The sequence below is a fragment of the Brassica oleracea genome, chromosome C6 (genome assembly GCF_000695525.1).
Source record: "Brassica oleracea var. oleracea cultivar TO1000 chromosome C6, BOL, whole genome shotgun sequence".
NCBI classification, from domain to species: domain Eukaryota; kingdom Viridiplantae; phylum Streptophyta; class Magnoliopsida; order Brassicales; family Brassicaceae; genus Brassica; species Brassica oleracea.
In genome coordinates this window covers 7,533,272-7,553,756 of record NC_027753.1, presented here as the reverse complement: position 1 = coordinate 7,553,756, position 20,485 = coordinate 7,533,272, and the positions used below count along the sequence as shown (strand labels likewise).

The window sequence follows — 20,485 nt, the reverse complement described above, 5'->3', positions numbered from 1 at the left end:
TTATCTTTTGTCTTCTCAATCTTAACGTCGTGGTTATGATCAATTTTCAACTTTCTGGACCACAAAGCATAATATAATCAACTTTTGGTCGCCGTGTCTCTACTGGGAGGGATTAACCTGGGATCCATCGGTCGGTCCCCTCCACAGCCGCACAATCCACTTCATCTCTGACGCCGGCGGCGAACAAATCCTAATTTCCCGTCTTCTTGCAGCGATTCGCTGGTTAATGCATGTCTTTCCCAGCAATGCCCTAGCCGCCAACGATCTCAGCAACTGCAGCCATCAGAGCTTCATATCTCTTCTCTCGTCCCTGCCGAAGACAACGAAGACATCGTTAGCGATGTCTAAGAGACGTGGTGGTTGTTTAGAATGAGAACGTTTCCACCACCAACTCAGGTAAAACATTTATCTGAAAAGTCAATTGTGACGGCATAGCCTGAATTTTCTTAGAATCACCATTTCATTAAAAACAATTACCTTTTGTCAGTGAATATCATGGCGACGCCGATGAGTTCCCCGTCTTTTTGACGTTACACGCCTCCCAGAAGAAAAAGGGTCACTATTTTTTTTATAACAACGACCATATTTCAATCGAGAGAGCAGGAGTTAAGAAGATGTCATTGCGGTAAACAACAATTCAGAAGAAAAAATTGTGAAGAACATGATGAATGATGAGAATCATGGAAGACAACATCCGTATTTATAGATACAATTCTGAGAATTTCAAAGGCGGTGGGGCTGAATAATTAAATACTAAATAGGTTTGGGTTCATAAACATGAAGCTTTATTAGATAGATTGAATATAGATTGAATATGACGATTCAATGGCGGCCAAAAGATTGTGGGAGCTAGGACATGCGAGGGGACAACGATGATGATATGAGTTGATATGGGTTTGTTGGGTTTGTCGATAGTTGGCCCAGTAAGTGCAGTTCATCTTAAATTAAAAGCCCATATACAATCAAAACGAAAATCAAAGAAACGTTGTTCTCCCTGTTAACCAACAAGCTACATGCCGTCTTCGATCAACCAAAACAAACTTTTATTCTCTTCCTCTCGCACATTCCAGACACGTGTTTACTCGTCAATGGCGGCGTCGTCGTCGTGTCACAGCTACTTTAGTGTCACTCCATTATTCGGCTCTAACCTTCCCCATTTCTCATCTCCGAGACGAACTTCTCTTCTCGTGTGAATCGACGATCCTTCTCCATCACCGCGACTATGGCTTCTTCACATACTAAGAAGGTAAGAAGATCGATTTCTTCATATCCTTTAATCGATCCTGTACTTTTCTCTTGATGATTGCTTTTGTTTCGTGCTCTAGGTTTTGATTCCCGTTGCGCACGGTACGGAGCCGTTCGAAGCGGTGGTGATGATCGATGTGCTGCGGCGAGGCGGCGCGGATGTAACAGTGGCCTCCGTGGAGAATCAGGTTGGCGTCGATGCGTGCCATGGGATCAAGATGGTGGCGGATACTCTCCTCTCTGATATCACCGACTCCGTTTTCGACCTTATCATGCTCCCTGTACGTCTCTGATTCTCTGGATCCATCTAGTGAACACGTTATTGCGCAATTAAGGATTTGATTGAAGCTAATTGGTAGTTGTAGTGATAGATCATAGCTTCCTGATTTTGATTCTGATAGACTTGAGAGTTTGTTTGATAGCTAATTTTTTTTTTTTTTGTGATATTTTTTTGGTGGAAGGGAGGACTACCTGGGGGAGAGACACTCAAGAACTGTAAACCTTTGGAGAATATGGTCAAGAAACAAGACGCAGATGGACGGCTTAACGCTGCTATCTGCTGTGCTCCGGCGTTGGCGCTTGGTACTTGGGGTCTGCTAGAGGGTAAAAAGGTATGTATGCGGTGATCAGTATGGAAGAACTTTTCTTTGTTTGTTTGAAGTTTTGTATTTGGTGTGTAGATCGCTTTTTTGTTTCTTGTAGGCGACATGTTACCCACTTTTTATGGAGAAGCTAGGAGCAACATGTGCAACGGCTGTTGAGTCGAGAGTGGAAATTGATGGGAGGATAGTGACCAGTAGAGGGCCTGGAACTACTATTGAGTTCTCTGTCGCCCTTGTGGAGCAACTGTTTGGGAAAGAGAAAGCTGCTGAAGTCTCTGCACCCTTGGTATGTCTTCTTCTATCAAACCGCACTTCAAATCCACATATTGGGAAACATAGTCATTGGCAAAGAAGGGTACTGTTAGTTTATGTAGCTGTTTATAATGTGATGCTCTGTAATGACATGTTACTAATGTTAGAGCTGCAACTTGATATAAGGGAGTAACCTTTTTTCTACCTCATTATTAATGTGATTGCCTTGAATCTGAGGTCTGTAAAACGCTAAAATTTCCAGCATTTGTTCCCATTGGCTGGTTTTGAGAGACTACATATAATTGAAAGCTATAGGATACGTGAACTTCATATTTCCACAAGCAAAAAAAACGATTCTTTGGTAGCATATTCGTTGTTCCGTGGTATCCCCTTACACTCTCTTCTTCCCTTTTGACATCAGGTGATGCGTCCCAACCCTGGTGATGAGTACACTATTACTGAGCTTAACCAAATAAAGTGGTCGTATGAGAATACCCCACAGGTAACTTATTATCGCCGCCTATCCACTTTCTTGGCACCCGTTCAATTTTCAAGAGTTCTATTTTGATGGTTAATTTGAGTTGTAATGTGAGATAATTTGGTAGCTTCTGCTACTTCAGGTGGTTATATGATGAGTATATAAACGAAAAAAGTTGACTGGCAAAACAGCGCACACTTTTGCTTATGTATATGTTTTGTTTTAACATTCTTCTGTTCACTGAGAGTCATTGGTTTCCTTTTTCAGATTCTTGTGCCCATTGCAGATGGCTCTGAGGAAATGGAAGCTGTTGCAATCATTGATGTTCTGAGACGGGCAAAAGCAAATGTTGTCGTTGCTGCGCTTGGTAACAGTTTGGAAGTGGTAGCATCTCGTAAAGTCAAGCTAGTGGCAGATGTGCTTCTCGATGAGGCTGAAAAGAATTCATACGATCTGATTGTGTTGCCTGTAAGTGCTAACTTCTTCAAACGACAGAGGAATATATGATGTCAAGTAGTTGAATTAAACCAACATGATGAACTTCTTTTAATTCACAGGGTGGTCTCGGTGGTGCTGAAGCATTTGCAAGTTCGGAGAAGCTAGTGAATATGTTAAAGAAGCAGGCGGAATCAAACAACCCATATGGAGCTGTTTGTGCATCTCCTGCTCTGGTCTTCGAGCCACACGGTTTACTCAAGGTACAAACAAAGCCAGAGAGAAAGACACATTGTTAGCTAATAGTAGAGCCTCAGATGCATAGGATCATTACCTTCATAGCAACTGTATGGATGTTTGTATAGGGTAAGAAGGCGACAGCTTATCCACCAATGTGCAACAAATTGTCGGACCAGAGTCACATCGAGCATAGAGTATTGGTGGACGGTAATCTCATAACGAGCAGGGGCCCTGGAACATCGTTGGAGTTTGCACTCGCAATCGTGGAGAAGTTTTATGGTCGCGAGAAAGGACTTCAGCTCGCAAAGGCAACTCTTGTGTAAACTCAGCCAAGTGAGTATCTAAGGTTAGAGTGACTTTAATAAGAAAAAGGCTTTAGTATGAAGCTATCGATCCGTGGACCTTTATTGTAATGTGCTTTGCGCTGAGTGATGCTTAATCATGTCTTATAAATAAAAAGAGGAGACTACTCTGTTTTTATCAGAAGTTTCTTTTGCTTCAGTGTTCTGTCAGTTGTCACTCTAGTTTGTGTAAGAGACTGAGAATTAGTTTAATGAAATCTGCATGAGTTAATAATTGGTCTATTAATTATATCTTTTAAGTCTTCAGTATATAGTGGAACAAGAAGTAAAGGGGCAGCAGCTCTATAAACTATTTTCTAATCGAAGTCCATTGATTTCATGGCAAAAAGACCAACCCTTGACAAAATATCATTTCCTCGTAGGCTTTTAGCTGCTTCGATCTGATCAGCAAGAGAGATTTCTCCTCTTGTTCTCTCTTTCTTTATCAGTTCCAAGTCCAGGTTCTCCAGCTTGGCTGCAACTGAAACTACACTATCCTTTACAATAGCGACTTTAGCAAGACTTGTTTTCTTCTTGTGAATCTGACAAGACATTTATGCAAAAACCAAAGAATCATTAAGTTAGTTTCTTGTTCTGTCTGAAGTGTCCAAGGAATAGTTTTTTTTTTCTTTACCTTTGTGAGTCTATTCTTCAGTTTAGAACGTGAGGTAACGATTGCATTCTCCTTGTTCTGCTTTGGTTTTCTAGTCTTTACTCCTCTTTCGTCTCTCTCTTGGCGTTCTTTCTTCCTTTCTGCAACTCTCCTCATCTTCTCTGTCTTGGCTTCTTCTGTTCTCATCTTGGTTTGTTCCCTTGTTCTTGCTTTCTCTTCAGACAACTGAAGCTGCTCAGATGAAATCTCTTGTTTTGATTTTTTGTAGCTGTCCCAATCGAGTTCCACGTCACCACTTCCTCCTTTCCTTGCAGCTTCTGCAATGTTCTCTGACCACAGTGAAATGAACTTCTCCTTTACTCGCTTTGATCTTGATCTTTCAGCCCAAACTTGTTTAACTGAAGCTCTGATCTTCTCCTTGGTTTCATCGCTGCAAGAGACAAACTTAGCCTACACTTACTGCATGTAAACAAATGAAGCTACTACCTGTGTGGTTGTTGATGCTCAGACATCTTGTCCCGAACCTGAAAAGATGGCAAAGAGTTCCAACTTTGCCATATGGGTTTTGTCATCTTAACGAGTAGAAACAGATTTGAATGAGTCTTACTTGACATCACCTTGGGATTTCTCAAAGCTTCAATAGTTCTCTCCTTAATTCGTCTTCGAGTGTCTGTTTAAGAGGGTTGATGATCAAACTCACTTCACAAAGCGGAGGAGAAAATAAGATTAAGACTTTCTCTAGTCTCTACCTTCAGTGTGTCTCCTTCCTTTGTTCCATGGTATCTTTCCTTTATTTGCTAATCCAATCTTCCTTCTCCTTTCCTCCTCCTTCATCTTCCTATCAGCTTCAAAATCTTTTGGCTTGTCTTGATTCTCAAACACATTGTACAATGACCGTACAGTAGCAGCAGGTTTCAACTCCAATTGTCTGAAAGAATTTGATGTTCTAAAGATGATGGGTTCTTTGAGATGTAACGACACTCCGGCATGGAGATGAAGCGGGGAAGAAAGTGAAAACATTTATTTACGAAATTTCTCCGCTCAGTTATAAACTTCTCCGGCTAGACCCCATTGATGAACAAGTGTGTGTGAGAGAGACGGCGGGGGAAACAGATAAGGTAGATCGGGGAAGCGATAATGGGCCACTAATGGGCCTATTCAATTTCATTCATCCCTTAAAATTGCAATTTTGTGTTTGGTTGGGTCTTATTAAGTCAGCTAAACCGCCCAAATTAGGTAGATTGAAGGCACTTAACCGGGCCTTTAATGGGCTTAATTTATATAAATAACTCACTTGCCGACTTTTTCTGATTCTTCGATTGATTTTCTTTTCGTCTCTGGCTTCGATTAGGGTTAAGGATTTGAGGCGAAACTCCACACAAGTCTTCAGTCGATCATGGACATGTTGAAGAAGAGAAGGCTCGACGAGAACGGCAACGGCATCCTCAACGACGCGCACATTACCCGATTGACGCCGCACGACGCGAGGAAGCTCATCGAGCGATTCTCCACCGATCAGCTCCTCGACATCTTACAAAACGCCGTCGCTCGGCACCCCGACGTCCTCGATCTCGTCAGATCGACCGCCGACGCAGACATCACGCAGAGGAAGCTCTTCATCCGCGGCCTCGCGGCGGAGACCACGACGGAAGGTCTCCGATCGCTTTTCTCCAGCTACGGAGATCTCGAGGAGGCGATCGTGATCCTCGACAAGGTGACGGCCAAGTCGAAGGGGTACGGGTTCGTGACGTTCAGGCACGTGGACGGAGCGATTCTCGCGTTGAAGGATCCGTCTAAGAAGATGGACGGGCGCGTGACGGTCACGCAGCTCGCGGCGGCTGGGAATCAAGGTGCGGCCGCTGCGGCGGCTCATGTTTCGGATGTGTCGATGAGGAAGATTTATGTGGCGAATGTGCCGGTTGATATGCCTGCGGATAGGTTGTTGAATCTGTTTTTGGCTTATGGGGAGATTGAGGAAGGTCCTTTGGGGTTTGATAAGGTTACTGGGAAGTCTAGGGGGTTTGCTTTGTTTGTGTATAAGACATCCGAAGGTGCTCAGGCGGCACTTGCTGATCCTACTAAGGTGATTGATGGGAAGCATTTGCAGTGTAAGTTGGCTATAGATGGTAAGAAGGGAAAGCCACCAGGTGGTGGTCCGGGTAAAGATGTTGCTGCTGGGGCTGGGAATGGTCACGGTCATGGTAATGGAATGGGTGTGGCTCCTCCTCCTGGACCTTATGGGCCAGCTGTTGGTGGACCTGGTGGGATGGGTGGTTACAATGGGTACTCAGGAGGACCACCACCGCATCATATGAACTCCACACCATCATCTATGGGCGGTGGACCAGGTGCATATGGAGGTGCGTATGGAGGTCATTATGGTGGATACGGTGGTCCAGGATCTGGGGGTTATGGTCTTGGTACGAGTGGTCCGTATAGAATGCCACCAAGTTCGATGGGTGGTGGTGGTGGTTATCCTGAGAGTGGGCACTATGGGCATTCATCAGGTTCAGCATATCCTGGGCAGCATCAGCCTGTTGGTTCCTCCACAGCTCCGAGAGTTCCTCCTGGAGGAATGTACCCCAACGGTCCACCACATTACTGAATGGTAAGATGGTTCTTCCTTAAATTGAGTTATTCTAACTGCTTGATCTTGCTAGTGTTATTGTGTGCATGAGCATGGTCCTTGCTAGAAAATATCTTTTTTTTTTTTCTTTTGTGTGTCCACTTGTGGCTATTTGCTTGCATTCAGTGATATATGCTACTTGTTGTGATTCCTGAATAGGTGTGTATCATCACTATATTGTAAACTAAGTTCAATTGTTTAGTTGTGCAGTACTGTGTCCATTTGCTCCACACTTTGCTTGGGACTTGTTGATTTTCCTCTACGAGTTTAATTTGTTTGTTAATGCTAATGACCAAGTTAAATTGTGAATTGGATGTTTGATTCAGGTTTGTTGACAGGGCGAAGATGCTTTTTGTGCTTATTGGTGATTACGTGATTGCAGCATCTTTAAAAAATCTCTGGATTGATGAATGTATTACTGCTTTGACATCTGTCTCTCTCTGCACTTGAATTGAATGTGCCTTGGCCTCTGTATGCCTAGTTGCTTTCTATGAATTTGATTAGACTAGGATGTCTTCCTGTATTTTATTTCTTTCATAGACATAGTTTGCAGATTTGGTTTCGTTTGTCAATGTCAGATTAGTGAACTTTTCTTTAATAATTGGTGTATTTGTCTCTCTATCTAGTTTCCTGTTTACTCTTTCTTTACTCTTCTAGAACATTGACAACAAGGTTCTACTTGTCTGTGATCAATAAAGTGGCACTAGAAGGTTTTCTTTGTGAATCACTTCTGATTGATTGATTCATAGGTTAAACTCAAAACTTCTGAACATGTGATGCTTTAGCAGCTTGATATTCTGAGAATTGTACTCTGCCCTTTCCTGTTTGCAAACCAGACATGATAGAAGTTTTATATATGACAGAGAAACTCTGCTTCAAATGATAAAAAAATCTAATTTAATTCCTCGTGGATATGTTATTACCAAAAGAAGATCGTTTTGAGGTTTTATTTCTGAGATTTGTCCTTTTTCGTGTTGATATGAGGCTCTTTTTGGAGTGTTTTATCTGTTATCTTGTGATATTTGTGACGATTATTTCTTTTTTTTTTTGTGGTCACGTTTTACGAGAAGTTTGTTAAAATATTCTGTGAATACAAAAGACTTATGATCTGATCACTCGCTTCTTGACCACAAAAGAGACTAGTCTTGTGTGTCATTGTTAGGATAAATCTGTCGACAGTCCACACTAACCTGTGACCACTTGGGTCTTTTGTTTCACTGTCCTTTTTCGTTTCTTCCTTTTTTTTTTTTTTCTCATTTGTCGATTTAACGGTGCGACCGAGGAGCTGCGGCAAATATGGGAAGACCGATGGCGAAATCGCTTCGTTTATATATAACGTGTAACATGTATGATGAGATGTGTTTGTAATCCTTGTACGTTACTAAACATATTCACTTTCTAATAATATCGCCAGACGCGATAAAGACTAAAGAGAGCGTGTTTAATCAACCAGTTGGGGGTTAATTAGAGTTTTTAAATGACTTGGAAAACTTTTTTAATGAACTTACAAAGAATTAATTTGAATTTTTGTCAGAAATTTTAGATCTTATAAAAAGATAAAAATTATTATTCAGTAATATGAGATTTACATTTTGCATCTGTTCCTTAAATACAGTGTACTGTATGTGTTACTCTGGTTAATTTGGAAATATAAAACTACAATATTCTTTGAAATGAAATTAAACCATTTGATATATTTTTTTGACACAAAAGATTATTAACACAACAAAGCAAAAAAAAAAAAAAACAGAAACAAAAAAAGAGGTGGAAATGAGAGAGAGAGTGTATGTGTGTCATATAAATCATCAACAACCATCGAGTGAGCGAGCGAGCATTCACCACATAAAACTAAAAAAGAATCGCATCTTAGCTTTTGCTTCCTTCTCGAGAGTAAACCCTAGATCCCATCTCCAAGATGTTCAGATCCGTTATCGTCCGTTCTTCTTCATCGGCGAAGCAATCGCTTCTCCGCCGCAGCTTCTCCTCCTCCTCCTCCTCCGTCCCCGAGCGCAAAGTCGCCATCCTCGGCGCCGCCGGTGGAATCGGGCAGCCTCTCGCTCTCCTCATGAAGCTCAACCCCCTCGTCTCTAGCCTCTCCCTCTTCGATATCGCTAACACCCCTGGAGTCGCCGCCGATGTCGGTCACATCAACACCAGATCTGAGGTATACACGTACACTTCCACGATCCCCTTGATCAGTTACTAGATTTTGTAATCTCTGTGATCTGAGTTTTTTTAGGGTTATTGATGTGAGATTTGTTTTGACTTGGATAGGTGGTTGGATACATGGGAGATGATGAATTGGCGAAAGCTCTTGAAGGAGCTGACCTCGTTATCATTCCTGCTGGTGTCCCCAGGAAGCCTGGTATGACCCGTGATGATCTTTTCAACATCAATGCTGGTATTGTCAAGAACCTCAGCTCTGCCATCGCCAAGTACTGCCCTCATGTAAGCCAAGAGCATGATTCTTGCTTTGTTAGGTGTAAAGATGTCTCCTTTTTGTGTGTGTGTGTGTTTTTTTTTCTAATCAAATGACTGACCTTTGGAGTTACTCTTTTGTTTGTGTTGATTCAGGCACTTGTTAACATGATCAGCAACCCTGTGAACTCTACTGTTCCAATTGCAGCTGAGATCTTCAAGAAGGCTGGTATGTACGATGAGAAGAAGTTGTTTGGTGTCACCACTCTTGACGTTGTTAGGGCCAAGACTTTCTACGCTGGAAAGGCTAATGTACCTGTTGCAGGTTCGTTTTCCACTTTTGTAGTCACGAGTTTTCCTTAGCTGCCCTTAAGTTTCTTGTCTGTGTTCTTAAATATGCTTGTTGTGTCTGCAGAAGTTAACGTTCCTGTCATTGGTGGTCATGCTGGGGTTACAATTCTCCCACTCTTCTCTCAGGTTACCTCTCTCACTTCCTCTATACTCAAACCGTGGTTAAAATGTCTTTCGCTGTTTACTCAAAGTTAATTAATCTGTTTGTTAACAATATATAGGCCACTCCTCAAGCCAACTTGTCAGCTGATGTTCTCACCGCTCTCACCAAGCGTACCCAAGATGGAGGTACCGAAGTCGTGGAGGCAAAGGCAGGAAAAGGTTCAGCTACTTTGTCAATGGCGTAAGTACTGTGCTCTACCCTTTTCGTTATGTTTTCGGTTCTTTAATTTAGTAACTTAATCTTTGTCACAGCTATGCTGGAGCACTATTCGCTGATGCATGCTTGAAAGGACTCAACGGAGTTCCAGATGTTGTGGAATGCTCATACGTGCAGTCCACCATCACTGAGCTTCCTTTCTTTGCCTCAAAGGTAATCCTCAAAACTTAGCATCAATCATTCAAACACGCAGTGTCTCATGACTCGAGAGGATGGATGTGATGGTTTTGGTGATTAATTGATTCAGGTGAGGTTGGGGAAGAACGGTGTGGAGGAGGTTCTTGATTTGGGGCCACTCTCAGACTTTGAGAAAGAAGGGTTGGAAGCACTGAAGCCAGAACTCAAGTCTTCCATCGAGAAGGGTGTTAAGTTTGCCAACCAATGAGTTAAATCGAGTTGAGTCGGTTATTTTTCCAATTTTCCGGTTATATTCTCGCCCTTCATTGGGTTGCATCAATAAAATTCATGTGTTGAGGCTTTTTGGGCTCTTTCCCAAAGCACAGAGATAAAAACTGTTACATGTTAGCATGTAAGGTTTCTTTCTTTTGTAACAATGATATTTCTGTCATAATCATCAGATCAAAAGTCTGCTTGATTCTTCTTATTTTTGCATCCTTGTCACCTTCTTTTACTGATTCTACAGTTTTTAAAAAAGAATTATGATTTCATATCATATAAAAGAAAAGTAGACTTATACAACAGGTCTTTCTCGCTAAATCGTTATGGGCCAAACAAAATCAACATGTGCCAGGTGTTTTTACGTCGAAACCACATCAACAACTAGACAACAAAGGCATATAAACCTTCATGTTTTGATTACAACTATACTAATGCTCTTAAATCTATTATAATACACGTTAGAAGAGGAATATTAAACGACAAAGAGCACAGTACAATGGCCCTATGCTGGAGATAAGAATACAATGTATTCCATGGAAGTGCAAAACAAAATATATTATGGATGATAATGGAAAAACCTGGTCATCGACCAAAGATGTTCAACGAGTAATTGTGAACTTATTCTAATGATGTTTTGCTTCACATTTCAGTGGTAATGTCAATGACATTTTGTAGCACATGCATCCTTAATTCAAGTAACTAAAGAAGAGCTATATAAAGCCATGCAGCAGATGGGAATAAAAGATAAAATTCCAGGACCATATGGGTTAAATACATTCTTCTATGAACACTATTGGCCTAGGTGTACTTAAATTTTCCCTTGATCTTCTAGGACTTTATAGATGAGCTTATATGCAATATTAATGATCTAAACATTGAAAATCCAATGTTTTTAGTGACTATAGGCCAATCAGTTAAAATTATAAATCAAATATATTAGTTATTTGTAGATAAAAATACATGTTTTGGATAAAAAAACTCAAATAACATTATGTATATAGTTACTTTCAGACAAAAAATAACCGATTCGAACTATATAAATTGAGTATTTGTGGGGGGAGGGTTATTTTAGATAAATTTGAGTAATTTGGATATAAAATACCCGAATCGAGTAGTTTGGTTACATCATATGAAATCTGAATTCACCCGGATCTGGGAAGATCCGACTCGAATCCAACCCGTTTTTTTTTAATACCCGAATGAGACCATTTTTCAAAATCCAAAAAAAACCGATACCCGAATGGATAGTATCCATACCCGGAAGGGTATCCAAATACTCACGCCTACCTCCTTTTGTATGTCATGCTTTCAACTCTTTTTCAAAGCCATCAAGCAGATAAAACTGATTCGCAAGCCAAATATTATCACAGTTACTTCGGTCTGACGATCTATTTTTTTTGTAAAACAAAATGAAATTCCAATTTGCTCCCGGCGGGGCTCGAACCCGCGACCTTCGGCTCATAAGACCAACGCTCTAACCAACTGAGCTACGGGAGCTTCACATTTTATTTATGTTTTAAGACAAAATGAACCATAATGTTTGGAGTGTTTGTAAATGTGACAATACAGGATTTTGGAGAAGATAACGAAGATAAATTCCAGATTTTTTTGTATACATCAATAGCCAAAACCTTCAGTTGTTTAATCTCTATCTTTCTTTTTGATTTCTTTCTTGAAAATTAGTAAATCTAAGCCTCTAAATGAGATTAATTACAAGTGCATACGTTAATTTTTTGCAATAGTAAAATCGTAACAACCAATAGTAGTAGAGGAGAATGCATACTAAAGAAACAAGACAGGTATTTATTAGCTTTAACAAGAGTGTTTCAAACGCATCATCACTAACAATCTCAGAACTTTTACTTCAAGTTTCTACACTCTTACATACATAACATAAAGAAAAGAAAAGGAACACGCAAGAACAAGCTCACTCATGTGCACAAACCCCTTTGACCTATGACCAGCCAAACCAGTAGTCGAGAATATAGACCAGACCCAAAGAGAACGGGTAAAGCAAGTACGCTATGAAACATGTCCAGAGCGGATACGTTGTGCGGAAGCTAGCGAAACCTCCCATCACCAGACATACAATGAGAATAACCAACACTTCCGATGAGAAGTTCCATGTTAGTCCTCTAAGGTATACGATCGCTAAGAACACCGAGAGACACAGAATGTTGTTCATTGTCGCTCCACCACATAGCTCGGAGAAAGTTAAGGAGGCGGTTCTGATCTTTTTCCGGGAGGCGAAGATGATGGCAGAGACGGCTTCGCTTGAGTTGGTCGCTAAAGGCAAAGCGATGAAGGAGATGAAGAAAGATGGGATCCCTGTAGCTGCTGAGAAGTTGTTAACTGTGTCCACCAAAGGATCAGCAAACGCAGCTGCAATGGCTGCTCCCAACAGCAGCAGTAAAGCTGCTTTAATGGTGATCCATTTCGGGTCTGCAACCTCCCCTGACTCCTCATCATTCTCACCATTCTCATTGTCACCCAACAGAGCATGCTCTCTCTTTGTTTGCACATGGAAATGGTCAAGGAACTTCATTGTCCGGGGGCCGGCATCAGGACCAGAAGGACCAGCAGCTCCCATTGCCTGGATAAGCCAATGCTTAATCCCGCGGACAAACTCTTCTTGATCAACTTGCTCATCAAGAGTCTTGTCAAAGTCTTGGAGAACTTTGCCCACAGCATCATCCTTGTCAAAATCTATATCCTCAAAGCTGATCCCAATGATAAGAGCCTTAAGCTCAGCTGCTGACAAGTGTCCGTCCTTGTTCGCATCAATCGTCTCAAACAACCTAATAAAAATGATGAAACTGTAAGCACATGGTGACACCAAGTAGAGTCCTTAAGATAATTTTGCTCTACTTACTTTCGGATGACATGTTCATCAGGCTGACCTTCATCATCAAGAAGCCTTCCCAAAGCATGTTGTTTCAAGTGCTTTAAGATTCCTGATATAACATGCTTGTGCTTGGCAAAAGCTAGCCGTCTCCTTTGGATCCATGGTTGGAAGACCTATACAAGGAAGAATAATAATCTCATAAACGTGATTGAGAAAGCAAAATACAAAGAGACAACAGAGTCTAGTGGCTACTTTACCTGATATACACAGTAAGAGATCAACATTACAACAGAGAGGATTAGAGCAACCAAGACGGCCATGTGTCTACCAGAAGTTGAGTTCAACACTTGTGGAAGCTGGACAATGATGAACGGAATAACAGATATAGCCATTATTCTTGCAGCGTAGCTGGTCCAAACATCAACAGTTACACCAGAATCTACCGACAATAAAAGCAAAAAAATACAATATTAGTATCAACGGTCCAATCAAATCCATAAGACGTAAGACAGTTTCTTGTTACCTTTGAGATGGAAGCCTTTGGTGTCTCGGTTATTTACAGCAATGTTGTCACGAAGGTCACACTTGCCGACAACAGTGCAAGTTCCCCAGATTACAGTGAGGAGCATAACGGTGGAGCCAGCGAGCAAACCCATTCCCACTGAGACTTGGGTTTGTGCAGTTGCCGCGTCTCCTGAAAGTCCAGACACTAAAACAAAACACCAACACATAAATAAGATTCAAGACCCATCAAGACAAAAAGAGTAAAAGGTCAAAACTTTACAGGAAAAAAGAAGTTATACTGACACAAAGAAAAGACAAAGATTCACTTTTTATGTCTCAAACTAAGCCTGCGGTTTTGACCCGAACCAAACCAATTTTTTTGTTTAATTCAGTTACGAGTTCGGTTCAAACATAACTAACCAAGTCAAAGTTATAAAAAACTTTGGTTTTAGGTTAGTTCAGTTTTCAAAAACAAATATTTAGTTAAATTTCAAACATAACTAACCAAATTAACCAAAATTTGGAACCAAACTAGCCAAATTTTTGGTTTCGGATATATTTCCGTTAAAAATTTGTTAAAATTCGGTAAAATTTGGGTAATTTCAGTAAAAAAATAATACTCTTTCCGTTTCTAATTGTAAATAGTTTTGCTTAAAAGCACGAATATTTAAAAAATTGTTATTTAAAAAAATATATTATTTGACCAATTAATTCAACCAATTATTAAAAACATAAATCACACAATATCCAATAAATGAAAAAGATGGATTGAACCATTTAAACTACTTATATTTTTTTTGCTAAAACTAATTACATAACAGAGTGAGTAATAATTAAAAACCAATCCGAATACCAAACTACCCAAATTCCAAATTACCGAACAGAACTACCCAAACTACCTGTAGGGCCGATAACAGAAGTACCGAATAAAAGCATCATATCATCGCCACTCACTATTTGATTCACAGAACCTAACAAAGATTCACTTTTTATAAGAAAGAATCAAGCTTTCACCTACCCATAATAAGCATAGCATCAGGGAGTGCTCCGAGCATGGGAAGAAACAAGCCACCGACGATTCCAGGTCCCAAGATCTCGAGCAAAAGCTCACTTCCGGCGGAGAGATACGTCGCCGCCGTGAACATGAGAAACCCATAAACCAATATCAGAAACACGTTCCCAAGCGCCGTCTTAGTACACGGCATGAACCCGTAGGTCTGTTCACAAGCTTCCTCTTTCTCTTCAGCCCAGACCACCGTGTTGATTCCATCGGAGATGAGATTAGTTGAAGATGGACGTACGGAGACGAATCGAGCGTAGGCTGATGAAGTGAAGAAGAGGAGGAAGAGGAGAGAGATGAGAGATCTGAATCTCATCTTTTGTGGATGAGAGTATGTACAGATACACTTACATATATATAAGTTGGAGCTTTTAAAATTATTGCAGAAAGATAAGTTTTCTGTCTGATATGTGTGTAGGTCTTGTGGGCCAGTTTTCTTGGGTAGGTGACGAAGACGCTAAAGAAGAAGATGAACAGATGAGCAGTCTTTTTACCTTTTTAGCCACTATCACTAATTACTTTTTTTTTTTTAATATTTTCTCTGTTTTTACATGTTTTGTCACATAAAATATCATTTAAATTTTTCAATACAATTTAATTTACTTTAAACTTGATGTTAATTATAAAAATGCATTGATTTTATAAATAATTTTCTTTATCACAAATATTATTAGTTAAATATGTATTATTAACAAAAACATAAATACATTTTAATTATTTTTTAATGTGTGAAAAATGATAAAGTGATATTTTGTGAAACAAATAAAGTATTATTGATTTGCTTCTATATTTACATGATTTAGGAGAAAGGATAAATTATGTAATAATTTAAGAAAACAAATATATTTGTTGATGTAGTAAAGCATATTTTATAAATTGTCCATTTTGAGATGTAAAAAAGTTATAAAGAATTTACTGACAAAACAAAAGTCTTGGATAACTATTTACCTACATTTAATGGGTTTCCTTAAAGTCTACAATCATTTATTTCTATTTTCAGGATTAGGGATAATTTAGGAACTGCAGATTTAACTTAAAATCGTTTGTTACTCATTAGTACCAGATCTGATTACGCGGCCACACGTGTAATATTAAGCCGATCCCAAGAATAATCATAAATTAGTCAATACTTGCCGACATCGTATATACCATAAAAAATACTATATCAAATCGAAATCATACTTGTTAAAAAATATATATTATGTATAACAGATCATCATTTCTGAGAGTGATGGCAAGACGAAAGTTAAAAAAATATTGTTTCTGATAGCTACAAATGGCAGACGAGAAACCATTGTTCCTTTATCCTCTTCTCTCCCAATGAGAACTAAACAATTCCTTTTTTAAAGTAATAAGAACTAAATATTCAAACTCACTAAAAGCACCTCCCATACATACATTGTATATTTGTATCTGATAAAACTTCTCAAAATATAATAAACAAAACTAATATTTCTCTGTTTTATATTGTATAATGGTTTACATCAATACTTTTTTTTTGTCAACAAACTTTTCATTAGTTTTTCATAATAAAGATTGGACCAATACATATTAAATACATGTTACAACGATGGGTGTAAGCCCAATACGAAAACCCTAAACTAGTGTCTTCGTGAGGAAGCAGCTGAGACACGTTTCTTTCACCGTTTCATCCTCCATTGCCACGTGTATGAGACATGCATCTGGGGGAAAGATCTGGAATCGACATCCATCGGACCTCTCCGCCGGCTCCGCCATTCAATCTCCATGCCTCCTTATGATTGACCCGATCTCAGGCTTCTTCACCACCAAACCGTTGCTTATAATCGGAACCTGCCTCATCTACAGATAATTAACCTGGGACTGATCAGATTGACTTGATGAAAGATCTTTTGTCAGACCACCGTGAAGGTGCCAACTCTACTAAATCTTCATGAAGCCATCAAACTGAATCCAACATCACTTCTTTCTCTCTGTTTAGGATACTTTTCTTCAAGACCGATCTATTGGTTTCTTAAGAGGAGAGAAAAGATTGATTCCTGTAGGAGAGAAATACATGCATATCCGAGAAGAAGATGAGAACCAATTCAAAGGTTGGACGGAATTTAAATAAGCTCAAGTGAAGAGCCAATGAAACCGATCATAGATGATCGGACTTTATTCCATCACCACAAAAGGCGCCATCGCGAAGGAGAAACTCGCCGAGCGAAAAAGAGAGTCGATCGCGAGATCGAATTATATTTTACATAAAATAAAAAACAAAAAGATGGTTGATGACCGGCGGCAAAAAGCCACCGGCCACCAAAAGCGGTATCAGATTATTCGAAGCTTAGAGAGAAGCTGGAGCTCTTTTTAGAGAGAGAAAAGAGTTGATGAAGTTTTTATCAATACATATAATATAATTTAAATTAATTTGTTTAATTGTAAATAGAAACACGAAAATATAATTAATTACATAATTGTTTTTATAAAATTCAAGTTACTTTAATATTTTATATATTTCACAATATAAGTAATTTTAACATCTAAAGACAATTTTGTATGTATATAGTATTGTTTAATCAGTTAAATTATTTATGTTTTATAATTTGTTGAACATATATATGAAATGCTACTTTTATAAAAGTAACAACTTTTTTAATATAGTGGCTTTAGCTAAAACTATTTTCATTTTAAAACAAAGAGAATATATAAGAAAATTTTATTGTGAAATAACAAAAATTCTTTAAAAATCATAAATATTGAAAGAAAAAAAGTAATTTAATAGTGTATTCATTAAAAAGAGGAATTAATTTAAAATTCATACATATTAAAAAGGAAAAATTTTATGTTTACCATTTTCGTACTACCACTTTTCATATTTGCCACCACTAAAGAGACATTTTCAAATATACATTTTTCGTTAAGTAGTAAAATACTCTTATGTCATTATTCTTCATATATATAATAAATAAATATTTAAATAAATAAAAAATCTAAACCCTAAATCCTAAAACTCAACTCTAAATAAAATATTTAATTTTTTTCAAATTATACTATTTCGAAATTCAAACCCTAAACCCTAAAACTCAATTCTAAATCCTAAACCATCAATCCTAAACCTTTTTTTTTAAATACGAACCCTAAACCCTAAACCTCGAAACATCAACTCTAAACCCTAGACCTCGAAACATCAACTCTAAACCCTAAACCTCGAAACATCAACTCTAAACCCTAAACCTCGAAACATCAACTCTAAACCCTAACCCTTCGACTCTAAACCCTAAAACATCAACTCTAAACCCTAAAACCTAAACTTCTAACTCTAAACCCTAAACCATCAACACTAAACTATCAACACTAAACCCTAAACCCTAAACCCTAAAAAATTATCCCTAAACCCTACAGCATCAACTCTAAACCCTAAACTTAAACCTTCAACTCTAAACCCTAAACTTCAAACCCTAAACCGTAAAACTCTAGAGTTGATGTTTTAGGGTTTAGATTTGAAGGTTTAAGGTTTTATGGTTCGAATTTCATAAAAATATAGGGTTTAGGGTTTACGTTTAGGGTTTAGAGTTGATGTTTTAAGATTTAGATTTGAATGTTTAGGGTTTAGGGTTTAGAGTTGATGTTTTGGGGTTTAGGGTTTACAGTTGATGTTTCATGGTTTAGGGTTTAAAGTTGATGATTTAGGTTTACATTGATGTTTTAAGTTCAGATTTAGGGTTTATGGTTTATGTTTTACGTTTAGGGTTTAGAGTTGATGTTTCGGGATTTAGGGTTTAGAGTTGATGTTTGATGGTTTAGGATTTAGAGTTGATGATTTAGGGTTTATAGTTAATGTTTTAAGTTTAGATTAGTTAACTATATGTTTTTTTTTTGTCAAAGTTAATCGAAAAGTTATAAATGTTTTTTACCTTTTATTAAAGATGAAAGTAAAAGTGGTTAGTGTAAAAATGAAAAGTGGTATTTTGAAAATGGTATTTTTGGCAATTTCCCTATTAAAAACTATATTTTTATTTTATTTACTATATTTTGAATATATATTATATATTATCGATGGAACAATGGAAATGATATGATTTCCGTGTTTATGAACCAAAATATAGTTTTGGTTTAAGGATTTATATTCTTTCTGATTTATAGTATATGATGTTTAAAAAGGTTTATTTGTTTCAAAATAATAAAATGTTGAACATTTTATTTTATATTAACTTTAGTTTTATCGAAAAATGATCAACCAATTATATCTTACCATTCTTTTTATGATTGGTCAAATTATTTTTAATTTATGTATTAGTATTGTTTTTACAGAAAAGTAAATGTCTTAATCATGTGTTTTTAGACATAACAATTTACATTACGAAACAAAGTGCATATTTTTCGTTAGTTGAGTTTGGTCAGGTTAAAATTAGGTTAATTTCATACTATTCGGTTACTTTTATAACTAGAGGCCGAGCCCCGCGCAAGCGCGGAGTTATTTGTGTATGCTGTTGTTGTTCAGTTTTGCTTACTGTTAGCGTTGTTAGTTATGTTGTTCTTACTCTTGTGTTGGTGCGTGCAGTTATTTGACAAAGCAGAGGGTCGGAGGTGGTGGAATTAGTAGGGAGGCAACTGTTTGTTGTTGATTACGTGTAGGACGCTTTGTGAACGAAGACCAGTTGATACATATATATTTTTTGTATTTAGTTGTCTGCATCCCAATTCCCACCGAGGAACATATGATGGTGTGCTTGTGTCATTTTTTCTGGGGTTTTTGTTTTGTTTTGGTGACTATTGGATTTTAGTTGGTTTCTTTGTTGCATTGTTTAACGTCGATGCCATGTAACTATCTGAACATGTTCTCATGCATGAAGCAAAAGACATGCTTATTTTCTCGAAATGGAAAGACCCATCAACGTTCCCCTTTATTTAAAAACCAAGTAACTCTTCTCCTGGTAGGAGATAGTTTGCAGATAATTAAAAACAACCAAAGTTGAAAGTAGGAAAAAACATACGAAAATGGTTATTTCATTGACACATAAGCTAAGCGGGGATGACGGTTTGATGGACTTGAAACAATCACTCACGTGCCTCTTTTCTTCATTTTCAAAGCTTGGCATTGCTTCATCAACTTCTTCGGCTCTCCTGGGCACATGAACCGTGTAGCTAACAGTTGATGCTGGTAGTATAGATTAAGACCCTAAAGGGGCCGCATCATCGTCAGTCACACAAAGCAAGTACACGACCACCGTACTGGTGTATGAGATTATATAAGTTTTCTTAAAGCATGAGCAAATGGATAAAAACATGAGAACTATGTGAAAGCGGGCTTGGGTCAATGAGATTAAAACATACCATAAGCTGAGTCGTTGTTGAGGCGTTTTTGAGGTCAGTGCCTAGCAGAAAACGTTTTTGGCCAACAACATCTGAAAGTTAACAAATGGAATTAAGAATCAGTTACTAATATGAATGCACGGCGTTGGAGAAATTTGACTGTGATATATAAAACTATACCGGGGGTTCTAAGTTTGTGTTTGTAAGAGCCTGGAGATGATCGAATCTTTGTCCATCTTCCAACTTCAAACCTATCATTTACGATCGCTGCCGTCCGTAAAGATTGTCGGTAAGAAGAGTTAAATACGTAGACTAATAGTTTTAGTTTTTATGAAATATGGAAGGAAGAAATCATTCATGTTAGAGTGAAGATGACAGTACCTTTTCTTCTAGCAAAAGGAGGGTGATTCCCATAAATTC

At 38.4% G+C, this 20,485-nt stretch overlaps 5 protein-coding genes and 1 non-coding gene across 7 annotated transcripts; 3 read left to right on the top strand and 3 right to left on the bottom strand.

The window, feature by feature from the left end:
* Nucleotides 1-992: 992 nt before the first annotated feature.
* On the top strand, nt 993-3,825 carry LOC106300454 (protein DJ-1 homolog B). The gene is made up of 8 exons (XM_013736596.1): nt 993-1,246; nt 1,326-1,526; nt 1,707-1,856; nt 1,948-2,133; nt 2,521-2,601; nt 2,845-3,045; nt 3,135-3,275; nt 3,378-3,825. The coding sequence occupies exons 1-8, from the start codon at nt 1,223-1,225 to the stop codon at nt 3,573-3,575; spliced, it is 1,182 nt and encodes a 393-aa protein (XP_013592050.1). The 5' UTR covers nt 993-1,222; the 3' UTR covers nt 3,576-3,825.
* Nucleotides 3,798-5,297, bottom strand: LOC106300455. Of its 2 annotated transcripts, XM_013736598.1 has the most exons (5): nt 4,956-5,297; nt 4,824-4,876; nt 4,693-4,730; nt 4,228-4,636; nt 3,798-4,135 (listed from the first exon to the last, which is right to left on the bottom strand). In XM_013736598.1, exons 1-5 carry the CDS (start codon nt 5,224-5,226, stop codon nt 3,911-3,913), a joined length of 996 nt encoding a protein of 331 aa, XP_013592052.1. In that variant the 5' UTR covers nt 5,227-5,297; the 3' UTR covers nt 3,798-3,910. The 2 variants fall into 2 exon arrangements, with proteins under 2 accessions (XP_013592052.1, XP_013592051.1); XM_013736597.1 differs by having other exon boundaries at nt 4,693-4,876.
* Nucleotides 5,298-5,525: 228 nt separating this feature from the next.
* On the top strand, nt 5,526-8,149 carry LOC106300586 (UBP1-associated protein 2C-like). The gene is made up of 2 exons (XM_013736762.1): nt 5,526-6,814; nt 7,159-8,149. Exon 1 carries the CDS (start codon nt 5,603-5,605, stop codon nt 6,809-6,811), a length of 1,209 nt encoding a protein of 402 aa, XP_013592216.1. The 5' UTR covers nt 5,526-5,602; the 3' UTR covers nt 6,812-6,814; nt 7,159-8,149.
* A 476-nt stretch (nt 8,150-8,625) lies between these two features.
* LOC106301033 (malate dehydrogenase 1, mitochondrial-like) lies at nt 8,626-10,586 on the top strand. Its single transcript, XM_013737338.1, has 7 exons — nt 8,626-8,996; nt 9,107-9,280; nt 9,407-9,575; nt 9,666-9,727; nt 9,823-9,944; nt 10,016-10,133; nt 10,228-10,586. The coding sequence occupies exons 1-7, from the start codon at nt 8,748-8,750 to the stop codon at nt 10,363-10,365; spliced, it is 1,032 nt and encodes a 343-aa protein (XP_013592792.1). The 5' UTR covers nt 8,626-8,747; the 3' UTR covers nt 10,366-10,586.
* A 1,216-nt stretch (nt 10,587-11,802) lies between these two features.
* On the bottom strand, nt 11,803-11,876 carry TRNAI-UAU. The gene has a single exon. It is a non-coding gene; the product is annotated as a tRNA-Ile (tRNA).
* Nucleotides 11,877-12,162: 286 nt separating this feature from the next.
* On the bottom strand, nt 12,163-15,153 carry LOC106300492. The gene is made up of 5 exons (XM_013736643.1): nt 14,747-15,153; nt 13,748-13,933; nt 13,482-13,663; nt 13,252-13,397; nt 12,163-13,177 (listed from the first exon to the last, which is right to left on the bottom strand). Exons 1-5 carry the CDS (start codon nt 15,102-15,104, stop codon nt 12,334-12,336), a joined length of 1,716 nt encoding a protein of 571 aa, XP_013592097.1. The 5' UTR covers nt 15,105-15,153; the 3' UTR covers nt 12,163-12,333.
* Between the last annotated feature and the right edge of the window lie 5,332 nt (nt 15,154-20,485).

What these genes read in the sequence shown, in the direction of transcription:
- LOC106300492 (XM_013736643.1), bottom strand. Translation starts at nt 15,104, where the DNA reads ATGAGATTCAGATCTCTCATCTCTCTCCTCTTCCTCCTCTTCTTCACT. An exon ending in TCTCTTACTGTGTATATCAG is followed by an intron (nt 13,398 to 13,481) that starts GTAAAGTAGCCA and finishes TTCCTTGTATAG; the next exon opens with GTCTTCCAACCATGGATCCA. An exon ending in GATGAACATGTCATCCGAAA is followed by an intron (nt 13,178 to 13,251) that starts GTAAGTAGAGCA and finishes CATTTTTATTAG; the next exon opens with GTTGTTTGAGACGATTGATG.
- LOC106300455 (XM_013736597.1), bottom strand. Translation starts at nt 5,226, where the DNA reads ATGTTTTCACTTTCTTCCCCGCTTCATCTCCATGCCGGAGTGTCGTTA. An exon ending in AGGAAGGAGACACACTGAAG is followed by an intron (nt 4,877 to 4,955) that starts GTAGAGACTAGA and finishes CCTCTTAAACAG; the next exon opens with ACACTCGAAGACGAATTAAG. An exon ending in TGAAGAATAGACTCACAAAG is followed by an intron (nt 4,136 to 4,227) that starts GTAAAGAAAAAA and finishes ATGTCTTGTCAG; the next exon opens with ATTCACAAGAAGAAAACAAG.
- LOC106301033 (XM_013737338.1), top strand. Translation starts at nt 8,748, where the DNA reads ATGTTCAGATCCGTTATCGTCCGTTCTTCTTCATCGGCGAAGCAATCG. An exon ending in TCGCCAAGTACTGCCCTCAT is followed by an intron (nt 9,281 to 9,406) that starts GTAAGCCAAGAG and finishes GTGTTGATTCAG; the next exon opens with GCACTTGTTAACATGATCAG. An exon ending in GGCTAATGTACCTGTTGCAG is followed by an intron (nt 9,576 to 9,665) that starts GTTCGTTTTCCA and finishes TTGTGTCTGCAG; the next exon opens with AAGTTAACGTTCCTGTCATT.
- LOC106300454 (XM_013736596.1), top strand. Translation starts at nt 1,223, where the DNA reads ATGGCTTCTTCACATACTAAGAAG. An exon ending in CTGAAGTCTCTGCACCCTTG is followed by an intron (nt 2,134 to 2,520) that starts GTATGTCTTCTT and finishes TTTTGACATCAG; the next exon opens with GTGATGCGTCCCAACCCTGG. An exon ending in AGCCACACGGTTTACTCAAG is followed by an intron (nt 3,276 to 3,377) that starts GTACAAACAAAG and finishes ATGTTTGTATAG; the next exon opens with GGTAAGAAGGCGACAGCTTA.
- LOC106300586 (XM_013736762.1), top strand. Translation starts at nt 5,603, where the DNA reads ATGGACATGTTGAAGAAGAGAAGGCTCGACGAGAACGGCAACGGCATC.